Source organism: Urocitellus parryii, chromosome 6, assembly GCF_045843805.1.
Source record: "Urocitellus parryii isolate mUroPar1 chromosome 6, mUroPar1.hap1, whole genome shotgun sequence".
NCBI lineage: Eukaryota > Metazoa > Chordata > Mammalia > Rodentia > Sciuridae > Urocitellus > Urocitellus parryii.
This window is the reverse complement of record NC_135536.1, coordinates 195263005-195286264: the sequence shown is the minus strand read 5'-3', so window position 1 is coordinate 195286264 and position 23260 is coordinate 195263005. Positions and strand designations below refer to the sequence as shown.

The following is a 23260-nucleotide window of genomic DNA, read 5'->3' as shown; positions in this document are numbered from 1 at the left end:
GGGAGGGCTTAGCTCTGACCCATGGATTTAGGCCTTGTCTCCACATGTCAGCGTTTTCCTGGTGAATGTGTCACCTGTGAGGTTGGTCACTGTCCTCCAAAGGTGATGAATGAGAAAAGAGGTCAGAGAAGAGATGGAGTGCCTCCAAAGTCGCTCCGATTCACAGCTGGGCATCCGATGATAGCAGCAGCATGTGCCATGTGCCAAACACTCCTGGCTTCTCAGAATTCTCAGAATAATTAATAACCAGTTACAGAGTGGGACTCCAAGAGGTTACTTACCCCAGACCACACAGAAAGAAGGTGGCGCCGCTGGAGGTCAGATCTGATTTTCAGAGTGACTCCGAGGTCTATATGTGTTGCTCATACAGAGCGCAGCACAGTGCCCGGCAGGATGTATGACGGTGAGTGTTCCTTGGACAGTGGGTAACGGCTTGGGTGGGCTTGAAGAGAGCCCTTGAATGAGCCTGGCTGGTGGAGGGGATGTCCAGGTGTACATGCCTGCCTCCATCCTGCCCTCCAGTCCTGAGGGGAGTCTGAGAGAATGATGGGGAGAGCTGCGCCGTGCATGGGAAGGGACACTTTGGGATTAGGGGTGTCCCCATCTTTGGGTCTCGTTGATTCCTCTCGAAATAAATGAAAAGAGAACCTCATGTTTTTCTCCTCTCCCTCCAACTAGTAGCCATTGTCTTTGCTTAAGGCAAACCAAGGCACCCTAGGACCAGGCTTTGTAGTTCTCTCCCGTGTGGCAGGAAGGTGTGGCATGGCCTAGTGGACAGGGACTTTCACACAAATTCACTCATTTTCTTTTAAAAGTGGTCTCAAATTCCTTCAAGCCCCCCCTTCTCTCCCTTCCTTTCCCAGTCTGTGTTTCCTTTATCCGTGTCACAAGACTCCAGAAACCCTTTCCTTATCTAATTTAAGCCCTTTAAATACCAGGTTTCCACATCCACTCCCCTCCCCCTTCCAAAGCTTCATCTTCCAGCGGGTGCAGCAGTGATTCACAGGAAGCTGAGAATGGCTCTCTAGAATTCTGTGCCCACGTGTGTGTGTGTGTGTGTGTGTGTGTGTGTGTGTGTGTGTGTTTTACAGAGAAACTCTTGAGACTTTAAACAGGATGTCCACATTTGTATTATTTCAGGCCCAGAGATGAAATGGTCTTAGGAACACGTGGGGACAATGAATCTCTCATGATGAAGGGGGTTGAAATGCCTCTAACAGCCTGGTGCAATCCTGACTCCGGGGCGGGCTGTGTTCTCCTGAGGAAGTCACGTGGTTTTGCAGGCTTCCTCACACAGAATTTTCTCCCTAAACCTGTTGTCATTTCCTTCGCAGCCCCCGTAGAGAAACGGCTCACACTGGTTTTCCTCCATTTTGTAATACCATCTGAACAAGCCCGCGCGACAGGAGCCCTTCTCCAGAGGCAGACTGCATATACTCGGATCTACAGAGAGAAAGCAGTTGAGGGCGGCCAGACCGTCCCCTTCCCCTGGTCCAAACCCCTTTGTCAGGGGTTGAGATGACCCAGAGCACAAGGGTGAGGCTGCCCGTGGCAGCTGTGCCCCGTCCCTCTCCTTTCCAGCCCACGGAAGTTGAAGATTCCATTTTTAGAAGTTGCCTGAAGGAGTGCAAATCCCACACTTTATTATTATTTTTTTTTCCAGTCGACCCACGTGGTTTTATTCTAGCTCAAACTTCACTTTATGCACCCTGTAAAACTGTGATCACCAAGGGGCCAAGTGACTTTTCCAAATCGCTTCACCAGTTGGGGCCAATCTCATACTAGAGGTTGCAGCTCAAGTGTACGTTTGTGTGTTTGTAATGTTGAGAAGTTGAACTTCACGGGCTGGGGTTGTGGCTCAGTGGAAGGGGGGACTCGGGTTGTGGCTCAGCGGTAGAGTGCTCCCCTAGCATAAAGGAGGCCCTGGGTTCAATCCTCAACACCACATAAAAAATACATAGATAAACAAAATAAAGGTATTGTGTCTAACAAAAAAATAAATATATATATATAAAAAAGAAGTTGAACTTCACATCTCCTGGTGCCTTTCAAGATCTGATTTCCTAGAGCAAGCTTTCCCAGGCTTCCATCTCTCTCACGGTCAGTTCTAGAACAGACAGCCCCTGGGGAAAAGGTAGGTTTTGAACCTGAGAGCAGGGTTTAGACTTGACTCAGTTACTTTCTAGCTGGGTGACCTTGGAAAAATGAGCTATCTCTTGGACGTTCATTTTCTTTCACTGTAAAATGGGTCTCTAATATCCACACTTGAGGCTTTTTGAGAGGTTAGAGAGAACCAATAAAATTCACTGATAAACGGTGGCTGTTCTTAGATGGTTTCTTAGCCAAAAAAGCCCTTGAGCCCAGGAATGTCATCCGGCTGTTTCTGCGGTCCTAGTGCCTAACGGGGACCTGGCTCTCAGTTCTCAGTAAATATTTGTCTTCAGAGAACAATAACTAGGAACGCATCTGGGGTGTGTCATAAGTTCCTTTGTACTCTCCTTTCATGTTCTTGTCACCATCTGAGTGGCTTTATCCTTGTATTTACGCTTCACACAGCTATTATGACTTCCAGTGTTACATGAAGAAACTAAGGGCAGGGAGATCAAGTGCCTGTCCTGACATCCTGCTGGGAAGCGGGGGACCTAGAATCAAACCCTGCATAGACCAGCTGCACAGGTGTGCGGGGACTCCAGCCACCTTTGTTGTGATGCATTTCAGACAGCAGCCCTGGAGGGAAAGGATCAGCTCTGCCTCCTCCCCCACTGCAGGCTGATGGAGGGTGAGGGACAGTGGAAACTCAGGAGGGAGCCCCTTCCTGTAGGGAAAGCTGATTCATCAAATCTCTCACCTTTAAATCTGGGCCACCATGAGCCCAGACTTTGGAGCCCCCTTTCCCCGTCTGTACTTTTCCTGTGACGCCTTATCACCTCGCAGGTTATTATGTGTGATAGGTACTATGTGGCTCTCTCCCACTAGAATAGGAACTCCACAAAGGCAGGACCTTTGGCTTCCAGCTTCAACCCCAGCACCTAGGATGGTGGTGGCTGCGCATCACACAAGCTCAGCATACATTTAAGTGTGAGATGAGGAACGGATTCGGTGCAGCTGCGCCTCTGTCCTAGCCCCGTCCACTCTGAGATCCCACGTTCCACACTCACCTTTTTCTGACTGAGTCTGAAGCTCTTGGCAGGTGAGAACCAGGAGAAGTAAGAGGGAAGCCTGGAAGCCCATGTTCTCGCCCAGCGGCGGCCCAGCCGAGCACTGCCTTTTTAGAGAGAAAGGGGACCAGAAAGGGGTGGGGATGACCCCATATTTTGCTTATTCACGGGGGTAGCTGCCTCAGGAACAGAGTGTCCCGATCACAGTTCTGCCTTTCTCCTCCTAACTTATCTGATCTGGCCACCAAAGCCAATTTGCTACCACTGCAGGGTAAAAAGCCCTTTTAACCATTCTAAATCAAGCACCAGATGCCTTTCTTTTCCAGGCACCATGGAAAAACCTCTTTTTTTAAAAAAATTTCTAATTTGTGGGGTTTTTTTTTGTTGTTGTTTTTTTGTAAATTGAAATATGCTTTCCACATTGTCTCTCGAATCTACACAGGAAATCCTCGAGACTTAGGACCCCATGCTATGGTTGGGACATGGGTTGAGTGTGTGGCTTAAGGTTTGAATGGGGTCCCCAGTGAGGTGAGGTGGAGAGGTGGGGAGCCTTAACAGACAGGGCTTAGGGTTAGGAGATGAGGTCACAGGGTGCTGCTCTGGGAAGAGGTTAGTGACATCTCGTGAGACCCCAGTCAGTGCCCTTGACAGCGGGTTACTGCGGAGAGAGCACGCCTGGCCCCTGAGTTGCCCTGGCTTCCTCTCTTACCAGGCACATGTTCCCTGTGCCCTCTCACATGCTCTCCTGCCGAGACACTATCTGTCATACTGTGACACAACCACGAAGGTGCTCACCAGAGGCCAAACGGAGAGGGCCACCTCATCTTGAAAGACTTCAGCCTCCAAAACCGTGAACTAAAATAAACCTCTTATAAAATAGGTGACCCAGCTGGGCACAGTGGTACACACCTTGCACACCTGTAATCCCAGAGACTCAGAGGCAGAAGGATCACAAGTTTCAGGTCAACCTGGGCAAGACCCTGTCTCAAAACAAAACAAAACAAAAAATAAATAAAAAGGGTTGGGAATGTAGCTCAGTAGTAGAGCACCCCTGGCTTTAATCCTCAGTACAAAAAAAAAATTAAAATAAGTTACATAGACTTGGACACCTTGCTATAACAAAGGAAAATGAACTGATATACCTAGTTTTGTAGATGAGGAGAGGTTGAACTACCCTGACCATTGATAGCAAGTTTCAGAACCAGGCCTGAGACCCAAGTTTGCCCACTCCGATGCTTTTGTGTCTCTTATTCAATCCACAGATATTCATCAAGTACCCTCAGTGCACTGGGTAGAGCGTCAGGTATAGCCTCTGTACTATCTGGGTGCTCCAAGGGAATTATGGAAGCAGCAAACATATATGGCATGAGGTCAGAAATGGCTACCCCCTTGGAAAAACAGCAGACTTAGTATATTTAAAAAGAAATGTAAAAGCTCAGGGTGAAAGGAGAGAGCCCAGCTTTGGATGGTTCAGGGTGTCATTCTGTCTGGAGACACATCCCAGCCCTGAGTCCAGGGTCCAGCACATTTCCCACCTGACTCCTCCCCTGGATCCAATTGTTTTTGAAAGGCAAAGCTGGCATGGCTTTGTGGGACTTAATGAACCTTGGGTTTGAAGTCTGAAGTTGTCCTTGAATTCAGTTACTCTTCTTTTTTTAATCATCATCATATTTCTTTTGTTACAATTATTTATTTATTTATTTTTGCAGAATTGGAGATTGAACCCAGGAAAGCTAGGCAAGTACTCTGTTACTGAGTTAAATCCCCAGTCCCTATTTATTTATATTAAAAAATATATATTTTTTCCTGTGGTGGTAGATGGACAGCATGACTTTATTTTATTTACTTATTTTTATGTGGTGCTGAGGATCAAACCCAGTGTCTCACATGTGCTAGCAAGAGCTCTACCACTGAGCTACAGCCCCAGCCCCCTCACCTATTTTTTAATTGACAAAAATTTGGTATATGTGACCTGACTAACATGCTACTTAACATATGCATTATCTCACATACCTATCACTGTGTGTGAGTGTGTGTGTGTGTGTGTGTGTGTGTGTGCACGTGGGCTAGCAGTGAGAACACTTAAAACCTATTAGCAGTTTTCAAGTGTACGATTCATTGTTACTAACTATAGTCATCACGTTGTGCATTAGATCTCCACAACTTATTTCTCTTCTCTGACTGATATTTTGTATCCTTTGGCAAATGGGTCTCCAATCTCCCTCCCCAGATCTGGCAATCACCATTCTACTCTCTGCTTTGAGTTCAGTCTTTTTAGATTATGTAATAAGTGAGATCATGCCGTATTTGTCTTTCTGTGCTCCTCGTATTTCCCTTGGCGTAATGTCCCCAGGTTCTTCTGTGTTGTCACAAACGACAGAAAGTCTTTCTTTTTAAAGACTGAGTAGTGATCATTGAGCTTCCATGTTTACTTTATCCAGTCCACCTCTGATGGGCACATTAGTTGATTCTAGTACGGTTACCCTTGGGCTAGTCATTTATCTTCTCTGAGCCTCAGTGTTTTCTTTTTTTAATCTATAAATCCAGATTAATTATGCTAATTTAGTATACTTCCTAGAATTGGTGCAAAAATTCAATGAATATTCAAATGCTCTGTACGTATGAGATGCATGCACAGGTATGTGCCATTTGCGAGTGTGTGTGGTGTGATGGTTTGGGGCAGCTAAGCGTGCTGACTGGGTCAGCTCCATATTTGAGTCCTACAGCAATGTGTTCCCACCTTTGCACATGAAACCCCCTGAAGCCATGATGCTCACTCCTTGGCCACTGCCTCTTCCAACTATAGTCCATGTGCTTCTTGGTCAAGCCTCTCATCATATGTTGATCTTTACTATTCAGGAAAAGGAAAGGCAGGGGTGCCTATGGGTGCTTCTTGGTGGGGAGCTCACCACCGAGCTCTCTCTTCTGGAGCAGCTAGCTGGGGAGCGAAGAGCTGCCTTTAACACACTATTCAGCCCAGGGACAGTTGCAATGTCTAGAGACGTTTTAGATGGTCACAAGTTGAGGATGAGGAACACCTACCTGTATTAGTGGAATGGGTAGAGGCAAGGGATCCTCCTAAACATCCTCCAATGCTCAGGACCCCCCCTCCCCCACAACAACAAAGAGTTATCTCCCAAGTGTTAATTGTGCTAAGGTTAGGACACCCCACGGAAGAGTTATGGATATAAATATTTTCTAAAAACATCAAATATTTCCATCACTGGGCTGGGGATGTAGCTCCATGGTAGAGTGCTTGCCTAACATGCATGAGGCCCTGGGTTGGATCCCCAGCACTAAAAATTTTTTTTTCATCATTAACATTGTGTTAACGTCTCAGGACAGTGGGAGGCAGTGCTCGATGAGGGGTGCCTGTACTTATTTAGTCAAATGAGCCTTGCGAGTCTTTGAAAAGCAGGTATTGTGTACCCAGGTTGCCCTGGGGGAGCTGTGATCACGACTCAGTGACTTAGCCTGTCTGCAGATGATCTGGTGGCAGTGTCTTTGTCATTCCAGAAGATGGAGGCCAAGGACAACATTTATTAAAGGCACATACAGAAGCTGGCAGGCACATCTTGCTAGTTACCTTGCATTTACCAAAGGAGTCTCACCCTATGGCAGCCACATGTACGGCATGAGTGTAAAGAATACTTAATTTTGATTGAGACCCATTGATGGTGGTGTAGGGACGGGAGAAGCAGATGAAGGTAGGATTTTAAAGAATAGTTTCCCCATTTGGGTTCTAACCTCTGTATAGCCTTCATCTTTTCTAGAAGGAGAAAGGGGACGGACATCCTATGTGCACCTACTAGATATCAGCCGTTTGCTGCTTTGCCTAAGTAAATTATCATGAAAAATCCTTGGACAGATATTACTGTCATCCCCATCTTATCAAACAGGAGAACAGGTTGTAGGAAGGGGACATGCTTTGTACAGTTATCACGACCACATACAATGCCAATAGGGTCTGTTTTACTTTTTACTTTAGACATGTTTAAAACACATGTCCAACCAGGCATGGTGGCACATACCTGTCATCCCAGCTACTCGGAAGGTTGGGAGGAGAGGATCTTGAATTCCAGGCCAACCTGGGCAACTTATTGAGATGGTGTCTCAAAATAAAGTAAAAAGAGGTAAGGATGTAGTTCAGTGGTAGAGCACCCCTGGGCTTAATCCTCAGTATCAAAGTGAAATGAAATAAAAATAAGATAAAATAAATGTTCAGAGTGGAAAAAATAGGGCTGGCCACTTTAAGAATAGATTCAATTCGTGCTTTCAGAAATTCAAGTGGAATTTTTAGCATAGGATAATTTTTAGCATTCTATGACTAATGGCTTGAATGTAAATAGGGACTCTAGAGTAGGGCAGACAATGTCTGTAGAACTCAGGAAACTGATCATAAAATATGGGGAATTCCTATCATGGGGGGTTCAGATTGATCCTTTTCCTGGCAGCTGTGCCCCTCCAGGGTTTGCATCTCAGTGGCTGAGCATATAAAGAGGCATCTGTTGTGTGCACTGATAACAGTGCTCATCCTGATTGTTATGGAACACCTTGTTCCTACTGGGCAGTGTGTGATGCATGTTACGTAAAGTCACCTTCTGCGATCTTGATAAACACCGTACAGCTCAAGTTTCATTGATTCGCGTATTTTGAAGATGAGCAAACCAAGATCTGGGGAAGGTCTGAGACATGCCCAAGTTCATTGAGTTTGCTTGTGGCTTGACTTGGATTTAACTCGAAGTTTCTCAGATCAAGCCTTGGTGAAGTCATCACACCCAGTCCTCCCAGCCCCTTCTCCTGCAAGGGTCTCTGTCCCACAGTGTGACCCAGGCCGTTCGTCACTTTTCCTATCCCAGGCAGACCGGATTCTCCTTGATCAGCTCTTGTGAACTTTTGGTCTTTATTCCTCCTAGAAACGGAGTCTGGTGGAAGGAGAGGAAAGAAACTCACAACATAGAGAGCAGTGTCTGGTGGGGCAGAGGGATCCTGGGCTTTGGCTACAGACAGGTGTGAGTGTGTATCATTGACACACTTCGGTATTCACCCACATATTTACCATTTCTGATGTTCTTTATTCTTTCTTGTGAATCCAAATTACCATCTGGTAATTTCAGTCTGGTCTGGTCTGAAATAAACAGATTTTTGTTGATATGGGGAAGTCTTTATTTTCTTTCCTTGGAACTTTTAGGTGAGTAATCGTCAATTCACAGGCAGTTGTAAGAAACAATGCAGAGATCCCTCGTACGTTTTACCCAGTTTCCCCCCATGATATTCCTTTGTGAAACAGCTGGGATACTGGCATTGAGACCATCCGCTGATTTCATCCAGATTTCTCCAGTTTTACTAGAACTCCTGTGTGTGTGTGTGGGGGGGTGCATGTAAGGATTCAGTTCCATGAGGGTGTGTCACCTGTGTGGATTGTGTATCCACCACCACATCCCTGTCACTGAACAGGTCCATCACGGCAACGATCTCCAATGTGGTCCTTTCGCACCGTGATCTCCTCCTCCCCGCCCATCTCCTGGTCCACATCATAGTGCCTGGAAACCACAAGCCTGGGCTTCCTTTCTAAAATTTTATCATGTAAACATTTTAAATGAATTGACTCCCACGTATTTCACCTTTGGGGATTGGCTTTTTTCCCCAGCAAAATTCCCTGGGAATTTGTCCAGGTTCTTCCCTCCACCAGTGCTCGTTCCTCTGTGGTGTGGGGAGTGGCCCACGGAAGCTCCGGGTTTTGTTTAGCCCCTCACCTGTTGAAGGACATCCGGGCTGTCTTCAGTTTGGGGTCATGATGAATAATGCTGTCATGAGCATTCACCTTTGGGTTTCATGTGAACACTCGTTTTCATTTCTCTGGATAAATGCCCAGGAGTGAGATTGCTGGGTGGTATGATAAAGGAATACTTAGTTTTATAAGAAATGCACTGATTTCTGGGGAAGTGCCATTTTACATTTCTAACAGTGATCCGGCTTCTCTGAATCCTTGTCCTCCTTTGTTGTTATTGTCACTCTTTTTTTTTTTTTTTTAAAAAGGCTTCGACATTTTGATGTACAGCAAATAGTGATATCTCATAGAGACTTTAGTTCGCATCTCCCATACGTCCAATCACGATGAATACCTTTTCATGTGTTTTTCATATGCATCTCCTCCTAGGAAAAATATCTCTTCAGATCTTTGACCCATTTTCTAATTGAATTATTTATGCACTATTGAGTTTTGAGAGTTCTTCATATTTTATAGACATTAACTACTGTTGTATGATAGTATATTGCCTTTATTTTTGAAGGTTATAAAGAATCTTTCACTCTTTGATAGATTTTTTCAGCATTTTGACATATTATTTCAATGCTTTCTGATTTTCATTTGTTTCTGATGAAAACTGAGCCATTAAAATGAGACATTTTTTCTGTAGTTTTTTCACATATTTATTTGTTCACCCCAAGTTTGATTCTAATGTGTCTAAGTGTGGTTTTCTTTATGTTTAATCTACATGGGGTCATTAAGATTCTTGAAACTGAAGTCTAACTGTCATGCAAGAATAAAAGCTTCATAATTTACTGTTTTACTTTGGTAAATTTCCAGTGCCTTGATTTGTTTTTGATGCTTTTATTCAGTTTCATACTTGATTTCTGTAGTGAGGAATTACCTGGCATTTTTAGGTCACCATAACTGGAAGCCCTTCCCGTGGATAAGTATCTAGAATACATTTATCCTGTAAGGAGCCTCTTCCTCAAATACAAGTGGTTCCATTACTCTCTGGAGGTGCAATATGTCTACACATGTGTAAGTATGCATTTACCCACATGCACACGGTGCATGTGTGTAACAGAGTTGTGACTTTAAGGTGAGCATTTGTACTCAGCACTTGCTCGGGCTGCTTGCCACCCACCTGAGAACTGCTGCTCTCATTTCCCCACAGTTCGAAGTTGCATGAGCAAGTTAGCTAACAATAACCAGGGCTACTGCACAGCCTATTTTCCTTGGATCGTGTGTCTTGAACCCACTGGTTTGGTGCCATTTTAAACAGTACCTTCTCAGGCTCTCAGAAATGTCCCATTTGGATGACGAGTTTATATATGCATTTGAATTGTCATTTTTTTTTTTTTTTAGCACCAGGGATTGAACCCAGGACACTTAACCACTGAGCCGCATCCCCAGCCCTTTTTTGTATTTTATTTAGAGACAGGGTCTCACTGAGTTGCTTAGTGCCTTGCTTTTGCTGAGGCTGGCTTTGAACTATCGATCCTCCTGCCTCAGCCTCTCAAGCCGCTGGGATTACAGGTGTGTACCACTGCACCTGACAAGTTGTCACCTACTTTGAAGGTAGGCCATCGCTCTTTCCTCATGAGCACTGGTGTCCAAATGTGTCGTTTCAAAATTCAGATGTAGGGTGGGAGCTGAGAGCTAAGCCATGTGATAAACTCCATTTTAATAAAAAAAAAATCTTGCCCATATATTTCACAGTAGGACTTTGCTTCACATTTAGCTCCCATTTTCTCCAAAATTTGTGAGCCCCCTCAGAGAAGAAGTCAGAAGTTGGATAGGGTTCAGAACTCCCAGATCCAACACCTACAAGATCTCACACCTAGTGTGTCATGTCGTGGGGTCCCAGGGATCACCACTCGGATTCCCCTTCAGGACTGAGGTGCTCACTCCCTGAGTTGCTGGGACCTTTGGTTCCTGAAGGCTCACAACTGAGTCTCTCTGTGAGAATTGACCTGGGTCAGTTCCCAATGTCCAATATCACCAATATCCAACAACTGATCAAACACCTGACCTCCTTGCCCTGACTGGAGACAACCACGAAGGTCCACATCTGCTCAAGATCTCCCAGTGGGTACTCATGGGAACCCTCTATTGCAATTTCTTTATTGTTTGTTTATCCATCTGTACATCTCTATCCATACGTCAATCCATCTTTTTTTCTTTCTGATGCAAGAAATGACAAGTTCCATGTCATTGGGACTTCTAGCCTGAGTCCCTTCAGGTGACAGGTGCCATTCCCCCCATAGTAAACAGGGTTTCTCCACACAAATGTAACTCTGGTTATTTTAAACATAAATTTATTTTTAAAAATTGGGCTATTTTGGCATGTGGCGGTGAGGTGCGGGCCGATGTGTGCATGGTGACTTTCTCTCCAGATGTTCAGGCCCCCACGTCCTAGGCACAGCCCGGTCCTGTGCTGCAGTTGGAGTAGGCTGTGCCTTCTGAAGCGGCATCTCTTTACAATGAAGTTACAGTCTCCAGAATTCCAGTCCCCTTTCACGGAAGGATTGAAGAGTCTAACAGCCTCCTGAAGAAAATTTCGAAATCACCACACTACGTATGGATATCGTCACGGATGGAAGACTTGCCGAGGCAGAGTTCCCAACCGACTGGCAGAAAGATGCAGAGATCTCCCTATAAATTCTCTGTTTCTAGGTTTTGATGAGACCTTATTTGATTTCTTTAATGGCTATGCAGATTTAAAAATAAGAAAGTTAGATTTGTTGGAAAGGCCAAACAGAGAGTACAAGAATCTCTTTGAATTTTAAGATATTTCAGGTTTTAGGGCAGAATTGTAGATAGCCCTAGTGACCATGATCCTGAGACCCTGGAGGCCATCACAGAAAATGCTAAAGGCTTGGGTGGGATATAGGAGGGAGGACTGGGGTGGAACTGAAGAAAATCCTTACAGGTAACCACGTGAACCTTTTGATTCATCTCATCTACGATCTTGATGTGGCACTTACGCGGTCTGGAAACGTTTGACAGGTCGGTGGAAACGTGAAAGGCTTTTCACCAAAGCCAGCGACTCTCCTGGCCTCGCTCTTCAGATACAGGGTGACATCACAAAGTTGGATGAGGTTGGAAGATTCCAAAAGAAGAGAAAATCTTGGCTTATTTCTGGTTAAAAACAGGAAGGACTTAGTGAAAGTGGCAGGTAGCTGGGACCCCCCGAGCCCGCTCAGGACTTTAGTGCAGATGTAAGTAGAAATGCACGCCGGCTTCACCGCCAGAACAAGTGCATGTGGGCTTTACTGGTTTTGTCAAAAAAAAATTCAGAGTGAGGATCGTTCAGATGTGAGGGTCAAATCTTAAGCAAGGGTTCCGACATGTGACAAGAGACTTAACGTGTGTCTGGCACTTCGTCTAGGGAGCCTGTCACCATGGCCCAAGTGTGTGGACGGCTCAAGTATCAAGGCGAGCACTGTCTCCTACGGGGACTGCAGCGGTCAGTCCCCCGTTGTGTGTCAGTGGCCACGACATCAGAAAAGGGAGCATTTCTTGGGGAAAGGAGATGGGGGCTCTGCTGCCACAGCTGTGTGAACAGTGGGAAAAAGTGGCTACCCGACGGAGCAAGAGGAACTTCTCAGTCCCATGAAGGAGACGGAAATCTGATGGGGGAGCCGCTGCTGGAAAGTGGTGGAAAACGGGTTTTATTCCGTTTCCCTCCGGTTGAAATTGAAGAGAGGACAGCAGCTTTGGGGTGGTTTACAGGATATCTTGACAAAATTATTTTGTGAAATTGTGCTTCAGGCACTAAAAGGAAGTCTATCTCCTCCGAGGTTCGCCTCACTGTGCCTTAGAATTCTTTTGGAAAAGTAAGGGTCCATTTGTCGCCAGACGGTGATAATCTCAACACCCGGTGATTGCCTCCGACAGAAAAATGCTAAAATCTGCTGAGGAGAAAGCTGGGCTGGCTGGTACAGCGATGGCCTCTGATAGGTTTCAGGTCTCATAAGAGATCCAAGATTAATGCTAACCAGTGCCTGGGAATACTCGGCAATTGGATTAAAACTCCCGTGTAAAAGTGCAAGTGGGGTGGCACCCACAGAGCGATCCGCATTTTACTGTGGAAGTGATATTTTTCTGTCATAAGATGTCCTAACCCTGTGCATGCTTGAGCCTTATATTTTATTTTATTTTATTTTTGCCATAAAAGTCTGATATTTTAATCAAATGTTTATTTTTGCTTTGGTGGCACACACACACAAAGTGGGGTGACTTACAGAATCACCTGCAAGACTGAAAAAGATTAGGAGAATGGGTGGAAATGAGGAAGGCTGGCTGTGTGGCCAGGGCCACAGTCAACAGGACACTGGGCACTGGCTACCCATCTTGTACCATGGACGCCATCACCATCACGTTTGCTACGGCTGCTGCCTGGAAACAGAAGACCGTCTGCTCTAGTTGCTGCCATCACAATGAATTCTCCATCATCTCTGCCTTTGTTCCTTATTAGCTTTCAATTTACTGTCTGATTCAGGTGTGTCTGATTGACAGCCTAAGTCCAGTGCCCACTTCCTAGCTGCAAGGGAGCCTGGGAAAGTGAACATGCTGGTGACTTATCTACTGACCTCAGCTCCAAGCTCAACCTTCTGTATTCTTTTTTTGTGATGCTGGGAGCGGAACTCAGCCCACTAGGTTTCTCCTTATCTTTTCCTAGTTGGCTTTAAGTGATAGGTGAAATAAGGGGACAATGGGCTTTCATCCATCCGGTTTCTGGCTCCTACCAATTTCTATCCAGCAGCAGAAACTGTTACACCTACAGTCTCTGGATCCTTCTGGCACTCTCCAAATCAGTTGAACTCAAATCCTCCCTCTACCCCCACCAAAGGTACTAGTACCAGCTAACTGCGCCTCCCCACCCAGTGGGCCAAGTACCATTCAGCCCTCAGAGGTCTGAACACCAGGTGCAGCACAGGAGAGGAAACAGGGTCCAGCCACACAGCTGCTGCCTCTGTGTCCTCACCAGAGGTGTCAGCCAGCTGCATCCGGGTCCCTTCTATTAACTCTTAGCTTCTCCCAGTAATCATCTCGTATTCTTCTAAATCTAGGAGTGATGGATGACTCAGCTTCTCCTTCTCCCTTTCACCCTCCCAGGACTCCTACAACCAGTTCTCAGTGTTGACTCCTCCCTGTTTGGAATGCTGGTGTGGGTTCCGTGTTCCTTACTGGACCCTGACGGAGAGCCTGGCCCTTTCAGCTCTATACTGAAATACTCCCCCCTTAGGGAATCCTTCAACTGCAGGAATGAGATGCAGATGCTGAATATTAAAAAGCCAGATGACAAACAGCCCTGGTTTCCAGATTCTGGTGGCGGGAACTGGCAACACCTGGCCATGCTTCAGACCCGGATTTTAGTTCCCGTTTTGCCACCAGTGTTCTGTGTGGTCGTGGACAAGTCTGTTCCCCATGAGAAATTGCCCTGGGGCTGGTGGAGCTCTCCAGGCCTCTCAGCTCAGGATGCCTTGGACCTCCATCTGGGCTCCCCCTGGGCATTTCTGATTTTGGAGGCAGCTCTGAGGAGAGGGGGGGAGAGGAAGCTGAGGGGCCTGGGTCTGCACTGTACTTTGGGAAACACCTACAGGGTCCACTTGACATATCTCTGGGGTCTAAAGGGAAAAGTGACACCCCCAACACTCAGCACTGAGAACCGGACCCTCTAGCTCCACTGAGGCGTCCCTTTCAGCAGGTGCTCTGAGTTCACCCCGAGCAGAGCAGGTGAGCAGATGCCATCAGCCCCCAGACGCTCTGGCCATTTCCAAGGGCCTCCTTGGTTCACAGGCTCCTGGGACAGAGCAGTTTATTCTAGTCATTCATGTGTGTCAACTCCGATCGGGGACTGGAGGGTGCTCAGGTGCTTATCAGATTTGGCAGAATTCCTCTGCTGTCACAGGTTTTGAACTTCTGAGTCCCCTTTAACATCACCAGCCCACCGCCTTCCACGCAGGTGGGAAATGTGTTCCTCCACCCCACCCAGTCTGGGCCCGCCTCTCGGGACAGCGATTTAGCAGATCTGAAGGCTCCACATCTTGAAGCCCTCCCTCTCCTAAGTGGCTCTCGTGTGATTTTTCTAATGGCATTTTCAGAAATCGTTAATCATTGACTATGGTAGCGCTTCTGCATCACACTGTGAAACTGTCCCCTTTACTGAAGCCGCAGAAAACAAGTCCTTGAGCCCTTTTAGAGACAGATGGCCGCGAGATGGACGGAGCTCAAGCCTTGGGGTTCCTCACTTGAGCAAACCTCTTCTAAGATCCCGAGGGTGGCTCTAGCTACACACTGACATTGTCAAATGATTGGTGACATCCTTCTGGCCATCACCAGCCAGGCTGCCTTACCTCCCCCACTCTTTTTTTTTAAAAAATATTTATTTATTTATTGGCGGACACAACATCCTTGTTTGTATGTGGTGCTGGAGGATCGAACCCCGGCCGCACACATACCAGGCGAGCGCGCTACCGCTTGAGCCACATCCCCAGCCCACCTCCCCCACTCTGATTTGTGTCACATTCCTCCTGGCCAGGTGGTGTTGGAATGGCTGCAGAGTACTCCCCTTGTTCCCTGTGTCAATTCCCCTTGAGGTCACGACACTATGTCCTGGGACTTTGAGGTGGCATCCTGGTATGAATGTACCTGGTCCTAGCAGGCTGTGAGTTGTGGAGGAGAAACAAATTTTGACATGTATTGAGCCAGAAAAACAAGTCTCTGGAAAATTCTCCCAAATATCAGGTACAAAAAATTACAAATAGGAAAAAAAAAAAACCAGTTTTTATGGAAGGCTGTTGAGAAGTTCTTTAGTGGTAAGAGCATCCTTGCTAATTCGGTATTCTATCATGAATATCTTCTTTAATTTTTTAAATATTTATTTTTTAATTGTAGTTGGACACAATAACTTTATTTTATTTATTTTTATGTGGTGCTGAGGATGGAACCAGGGCCTCACACGTGCTAGGCGAATGTACTACGGCTGGGCCTCAACCCCAGCCCATGAATATTTTCTTTTTTGATGGGATTACACAAACAAGAATTTTTTAAAAATTCTTGTGTTTTTAGCACCCAAGCCTGTAAAGAGAACTACAAATATTAAGGGTGGCTTAGCCAAGCACAGGGTCTATACATCCCAACTATCATCCAAATAAAAATATATCCATGTTTGATCAGTCATGTTGAATGAAAGACAGACTTATCTTTCCATGCTCTCTCTAGAAATTGGGTTTTGCTAAAGAAATTGATGTCAGGAAGGTAAAACATCAATAGATCATTAATTTCTATGGATTCTGTGCCATTTGTGGTTTTTTTAAAATTGGCAGTTGCTTGTGAGTTCCTTTTCCCTCTTTTCATTTCACTTATATTTGGCTTTTTAAGGACTCCTAGTTCATCAGTTTTAGATCATACAAAACCCAGATCTTCTCAGGCTCTCTGCTTAAGCATCTTAGGGCCATTTTACCAGGTAACAGTGTCACAGAGTTCTCAGTTTTTCAGATTTTCCTTCTCTTCTCTCCTTTTGATGTTACTGGGAAACCCCCCAAAACCTCTAGTTCTCTGAAAACTGCGTACAGGGAGAGATGAGTCTACGTGAAGACCTGCAGGTTGCAAGGGAATCATTCAGACCAGGCTACGGGCTCTCAGACACTTTAATGGGGGAAACTGGAGGCTTCGTAGGAATAAATGGGGATCCTGAAAGTTGAAGAGATTTCACACTGAGGAAGGCCCAAAGGGAGTGAGAGTGAGCAAGTCCTGGGGTTCGGTTTTGGGAGCAGCCAACACCGGAGTGGCTGCAGGTGACAGTGGAAGCCAACGTGAAGCCTGGGCCAGACCCACGTGGAGACTCTTGCAAAGCAAACCCCGAAGGTGGCTTCAGCTCCTCCTCCTCCTGTGGACAAGCAAGGACCTCAGGCTGCCGTGGCCTTCAATCATCTATTGAAGGAAGAGAAGTTGTGAAGGGTTTTGATGAGAAGTGGCCCTGCCATGACGGGGTCAGGAATGACGCCCGGTGCTTGGTGGCCTTCTGACTCAGTCTGTCTGTCTCCGCCCCCTTTCCCACCTCATCAGGCGACTCCCTTTGCCTACAGGCTTCCTTCCTAACCTCTTTTTCTCAAATCTCCTTTTTACTTACCCTCCCACAAGACGTGCCCTTATCTCCTGACTGGCCCTGGTTCTGTGAGCCCCGGGCCTGCGGCCGCCTGGGAAAGGACCAGCACCCACATCTCTCAGGTGCTCGGTGGAGCGTGGGAGTCTGAGACGCCCCCCACCCCCACCCCCAGGACTTACAACTTTTTTGGCAGGTGACCATGCAGATAGCCTCACTTTGGAAGTTGTTGTTGTTCCCTTGGCAACCACCGTAGATGAACCTGGAGCAGAGCTGGGTCTCTTCGTTATACCACCAGCGCGGGAGGTAGGCCATGCAGGGCCCCACCTCCTTGGGCATGCTGCAGATGTCTGCAGGGAGATCACCGAGCAGAGCAGTGGGGATGCTGGTCTCCTGGCAAGGTCCACCTCCCCGCCTCCTCCGGCCACTGCTCTCTCTGTCCCTACTGTGAGGCATATTTATCTCGGACTCGGCTCCCAATTCAGTGTGAACCTTGGTCACTTGCTTTAACCTCTCTGGTTCTTGGCTTCCTGTATGTCCACAGAAATCAGTTTAAAAGGATACTGTGGGTAGAGGCCGAGAGATCAGTGGAGGGAAGGGAACGAGGTGGGGAAGGAGAGGGGAGGCACTGGGGTCTGAACTAGGACAGGACATGTTCCTTGCTGGTATAGTTATATCGGATGGATTCTACTGTCATGGGTCACCAAAAAGAACCCATAAAACAGTGATAACAGAACATGAGAATACAAAACGCCACCCTGCTCATCTTACAGGGCTGTGGTAGGAGCAGATGTGACAAGGCCACACGGATCCTTCTGCTGTGCCTCCTCCACATCGGAGCAGCGAAGAGCTCCGGGGTTTTGAGAGTAGATAGCGTCCCTTTCTCTCCCTTTCTACCATTTTATTAACTCGAGCACCATTATCTTTTCCCAGGACTGTCCTGAAAGGCTACTGACTGATCTGCGCATTTCTCCCATATACTCTACACTGGTTTCCAGAGAACTGATCCACAGGGATGGGGCAAAGTTCTACCCAGAAGGACTCCAGAACCCATTTCCTGGGCTGGGATACAGCCGAGGGGCAGAGGGCCTGCCTTGCCGGCATCAGCCCTGGGTTTGATCCTCTGCACCCCACCCCCCAAAAAAGAAGTCTCTCTCAGACCCTCTTTCTGGCTTTATCTCATTGCTGCCCCTCACACTCACCCCTTCTAACTTCCTGCTCTAAGAACAGCACGGTCTTATCCACCTCTGCCTTTGCCCTGCCCAAATATCTGACCCCTCTCACCAACTAGACGTACTCCTAGTTATCCTTCAAAACCCTCCCAGGCATCAGATCTTTGTGATGCTCTTCCTCAATTCATTCTTTATTCCTTGCTTTTTATTTTATTGCTTCTAAATCTTGCACATTTATCACTTTTGTGACACACATTGATCACTTCAGTGTAATTGTTTATTCACGTTTTCTGACTCCTCTATGAAAATGTAAGGTTTTCTAGAGTGGGTATTGTGTCTTATGCCAGCTCAGTACAGCCGTTCTAGCAGATTTGGCATAGAGAGAATGTTTCAGGAGTATTCACAGTCTAAACAAATGTATCCTGAATATAAAGAAGCTTTTATTTTTTTTTTTTTGGGGGGGGTAATGGGAATTGAACTTAGGGGCACTTGGCCACATCCCCAATCCAATTTTGTATTTTATTTAGAGACGGGGTCTCACTGAGTTGCTTAGTGCCTCGATAAATTGCTGAGCTGGGTTTGAACTCACAATCCTCCTGCAGCTGGGAGCACAGGCATGTGCCACCATGCCCAGCCTATAAAGAATAAGGATTAATAAGCAATTGTTTTGTCCATTGTGCTCTGAGGTACAAATACAGTCCTTTAGCACTTCCAGTCTAGACCACATCAAAACAATCTTAGCACTTATTAAAATGTCAGTCATATTCTTAGCATTTAATCTATGTTAACACTTAATGCCATGTAGCTATCCCTCTTACTGCTCTCACTATAAAGATAACAGAAGTGAAGCCAGGTAAATGATAAGGGATTCAGATGTAGACAATCCCCCTCCTGGGGTCAAGACCAGACCCCTGTGCTCCTTGCCAGCCCAGCACCCTCTGTCTCATCTCTTATCCTCTCGCTTCCTCCGCTCTCTGACTTCTCAAGGCCTGAGCATGATGCTTCCTAACACAGGGCCTTTGCATGTGCTGTTACCTGTGCCCAGAAAATTCCCTCCAATTTTTCCTGCATACCACCCATCTTTCCATGAATCCATGAATCCCAGTCATAGAAAAATCCTTCCTGCCCTCCCTGGCCACAACAAGCAAGTGCAGCCCATCATGGGTGACAGAGGTCCTCTCAAATATTTGTTGAATGAATAAATGAATGCATAGTGTTTGACGGTCTTCTTTAGAGCCCAGTGATATGGGGCAGAGAGGAAAGAGTGTAGGAGGTCAAAGATGATCACGGAAACCTTCCTGGATTGATAGAGACAGAGAGGCCCGGGGACAAGTGCCAGGAAATACCAGCCATCCACCTGTCTCTTATGGTGATCACATAAACTGATGCGACGTTGGCATCTGACCAGACTTTGGTGGCTACTTGGCATTTCAGAAGATCACCAAACAGGAGCCCAGAGACCATGTGGTTCAATACCCATAAGTAACTTATGGAAAAGGAAACTGAGGTCCAGAAAGGGAGAACCACATTGCTCACATCACCTACAAAATAGGGGCAGGATGTGGTCCGGGTCTCCCGAGTCCGGCAATGACGGGACTTGTGTCAAGGAGAAGATGCATCAGGGCTTGTTCAGGCTCCGGCCCTCAGGGACCCAGGAAGGGGGCTGGACAGTGCCAGTGTGGGAGGCGGGGAAGGAGGGCTGCATTCATTCAGGGGATCCGTAGGTACCTTTTCTCATGTCTAAACACTTCTTTCCGCAGCTGAACATGCAACACTTCATATTATTTGGGCACTGCCTGTGCCTCGTGCATAGGTTTCTTTCTTCGATTTCACATTTTACTCTGACTTTGGGACACGACTCTGGAGAGGAGAAGATATGCTTCCTTGAGGCCTGGAAGTGGGTGTCTCTCCCCCTTCCCAGGAGCAGGGCACCTCTGCAGAGTTGGGGAAGCTTGATTCCCTTCTCCTGCCCCAGGAGGGCAGTAACTCTCAGGGGGCTCAGGATTCTCAAAACACTAGCCACATCCCCGACCCCATGACTCATCACCTAATCCCTAACCCCATTCCCAACCCTTCTCCCACCACCTGTATAAGGTTCCTGGGAGGAGAACATGCTCCTCTAGGCACTTGGCTTTGTTGTACTTGGAGGTTCCCCTAGGGGGCGCTGTAGCTCCTGCTAATTGAGATCTGCACTTGAGCATCTGGTGGCTGGGCTTCAACATTCTGTACAGCCTTTCCTATGGCAGGACCCTGTCTAAACCTTCCTTTCCTCAATTGCCTGGAGGGTCATTCCAAAGACGGATGCAACAAAGTTTGGAAAGCCATCATCCAGCTGCCTGGGACCATATAATAATGTATTGATGAGGTACTTACTATGCACCTGAACTTTTCTCTTTAATCCTCATTCCAAATACCTCGGTAAGTACTATGAATATTCACATCTAATAAGCAGGAATCTGAAGTATAGGGAGGCTATGTAAACTCATCCAGGGTCACACGACTATTAAGGAGTGCAGTCAGGATTGGAACCTGTAGCATGTGGCTCCTGAGAACTCACTGCCAAAGCTGCTTTTCCAGTGCTCAGTACATTCAGCTACGAATCCTGGAATCTTTGTGTTTCAATATTGCAAGGGGCTTTGGGAGATGATTCTTTACCACAAAGGCAAGGATCCTTTGTGGGTGTGGGTGGGGGAGTGGGGAAACTTATTTGGGGCTTCAGTGGAGAAGTTTGGAAGTCAGCACAGTGCTGCTAGGGAGTGTGGTGTCCTGGGGGAAAGTCCCTCTGGCTCTCTAGTTCCTCAAGTACACTTTATGGGGGGTCCAGGCACCTACAGGAAGAACCCCTCAGGATGCCGTGGGGGTGGGGTGGGGAGCTGCTACAGACGGGTTCCCCCTAGGAAGGGGGCTGAAATAAGGACTCCAAATACCGCCCCTCTGTCCCACCCAGGGTCCAGGCTGAAGTGGGGAGAGCATTCCTCCTCTGTGATGCTCTTCTTTGTCCTTCGTCCCCCTCAAATTCTCTCTGTACATTAGAGGGACTGTGTCCCCAATACTTACTGAAAAATAACCCCTCAACCAGCCCAGGTTCCTGGACACCCCCCAGGAGGATGAACGGTACCAGGAATAGTAGAAGTCCCAAGAGTCCCATTTTAGGAAGTGCTGGCCGATGTCACCCAAACTAGGTAGCTGCTCTCTGCACTGCCTCTGAGCGTTGGTGGCTGCCCAGCACAGCCCAACACTCCAAGAAACAAGCCTGGAGGCCAGCCAGCCATACTCCCTCCCCCAGGCCTCGCGGTCCTAGGCTCTCCCCACCAGGGGGAGGGGTCACTCCCGCTGGGCATTCCAGATGCCCCCAGCAGAAGGCGTGGACAGCTCCAGAACCTTCCTTTTCTCAGGGGCAATGTGGAGGCTCATCTTTCTGATTTTGCCCTTCTCCCGGTTCCTCTATCGGTGCTTTACTTTTCTCAGGGTTTCTCTTTTTCTTCTCTGTGTCTCTGTGTTTTTTCCTTGCTCCTGTCCTCCGCCCCCTCCTTTTCAAGGACTCTCTTTCACTGTCGGGTCACTTCTCTTCTTTCCCCCTCTCTGTTTTCTTGGGTCCATTTTTTCTTTTCTTTGCAGTCCTGGGGGAGTAAACCCAGGGGTGCTTAACCACTGAGCTACATCCCCAGCCCTTGTCATTTTTTATTTTGAGGGAGGATCTTGCTTAATTGCCCAATTTGGCCTAGAACCTGGGATCCTCCTGCCTCAGCCTCCCCACCCCCTCACACACCTGCCGTCTCCCACGTTGCTGGGATTCCCGGTGTCTGCAGCTGTGCCCGCTTACCCCTTTTCTTCAGCTGTTGCCAAGGAGCAAAGATACGGCTGTGAGTAAGTGTGGGGAGGAAAGAGGAATTCCAAGTTGAACGGAGTCCACAGAGAAAGTCTGTCCAGGTCACGCGATTTTGAAAGCAGAAAAGAAGACCAGAGCTCCCAGAGACCTTCTAAAGTCAGATGCAAATCAGAGTAAGAGATTCAAGGAAGCCCTGCAGTTGTACCTTCAGAAAACCAGTGCCGCAGCGGGGCGGCAGAAGGTCCCACTGCGAGTTCCTGAACTGTCCCATTGACCTAAGTCTTGAAGCATCAGAAGAGAGCAGGAGCAGGCACTGCAGAGGGGAAGGCCTTGCTCCATCCACACTCCCTGGGCTGACCTCCAGTCTCCCCTGCAGCTTCCAGAGACAGTCGGTCCCAGAGAACATTTTGTCTTAATCTATTTTTTAAATCGAGGTAGAATTCACATCATGTAAAATCGACCATGTCGAGGGGAAGAATCCAGTGGCTTTTTTTTTTAGCACATTCACAAAGTTGTGTGCCCACTCCCTCCATTAATCCCCATTTTCGTCACTTTAAATTAAAACCCTGGACCTGTGAGCAGTCACTCCTTAGTTGTCCCCCCTCCCTGCCTATTCCACCCCCCCCCCCGGCAGCTCTTCCTATGTCTATAGATTAACCTGTTCTGGATACTTACATCAACTGTCATTCTGGGCTTCTGTCCCAGAGCGTCATGTTTTCGAGGTTCATCCACAGTGTAGTGTGTATGGGTGTGGTGTTCCTGCTTGTGGCCACATAACACCCGGGGCGCACCCAGCCACCCATTCCAAAGTGTCAGAGTTCCTACTTCTCTCCTCAGGGTTTTCTCGGGCTCCTCAGGAGCTTCTTTGCTGCATGTGGAACTACCGGGTAGGGTGAGGGAATTGATGCCCCAGGAATCCAGTGGGAGTCCGTGGATCAGCACCTCCGCTTCCCCAGCACTAGCGACAGATGAAACTTTGGAGGTATGTTCTGTGTGGTTCACAGGACTCCTGGGAAGGCAGCTGGCAGGACTGAGTTACTGTTTCCCTCAGTGGCAGCCAACTCATGATCGACTCCTCTCCTTCCCACCTGGTGCTTGGGACATCTCCTAGATCAGATATGTGCACCCTGCCCTTGTCCCAAGGTCAGTTTCTGGGGCATTCAAGTTAAGGCAACGTCCCTGGACCCTTGCCTTATGAGTTTTATTATTATTATTATTATTATTTTTAAGGAATGG

The 23260-nt window shown here is 47.3% G+C and overlaps 1 protein-coding gene and 1 pseudogene across 1 annotated transcript; one reads left to right on the top strand and one right to left on the bottom strand.

The window, feature by feature from the left end:
- The first annotated feature begins 393 nt into the window (after window positions 1–393).
- LOC113196435 (CCA tRNA nucleotidyltransferase 1, mitochondrial pseudogene) lies at window positions 394–12546 on the top strand (annotated as a pseudogene).
- A 607-nt stretch (window positions 12547–13153) lies between these two features.
- On the bottom strand, window positions 13154–21343 carry LOC113196434 (WAP four-disulfide core domain protein 6A-like). Its single transcript, XM_026408353.2, has 4 exons — window positions 21253–21343; window positions 19924–20055; window positions 17206–17373; window positions 13154–13173 (listed from the first exon to the last, which is right to left on the bottom strand). The coding sequence occupies exons 1-4, from the start codon at window positions 21341–21343 to the stop codon at window positions 13154–13156; spliced, it is 411 nt and encodes a 136-aa protein (XP_026264138.1).
- Between the last annotated feature and the right edge of the window lie 1917 nt (window positions 21344–23260).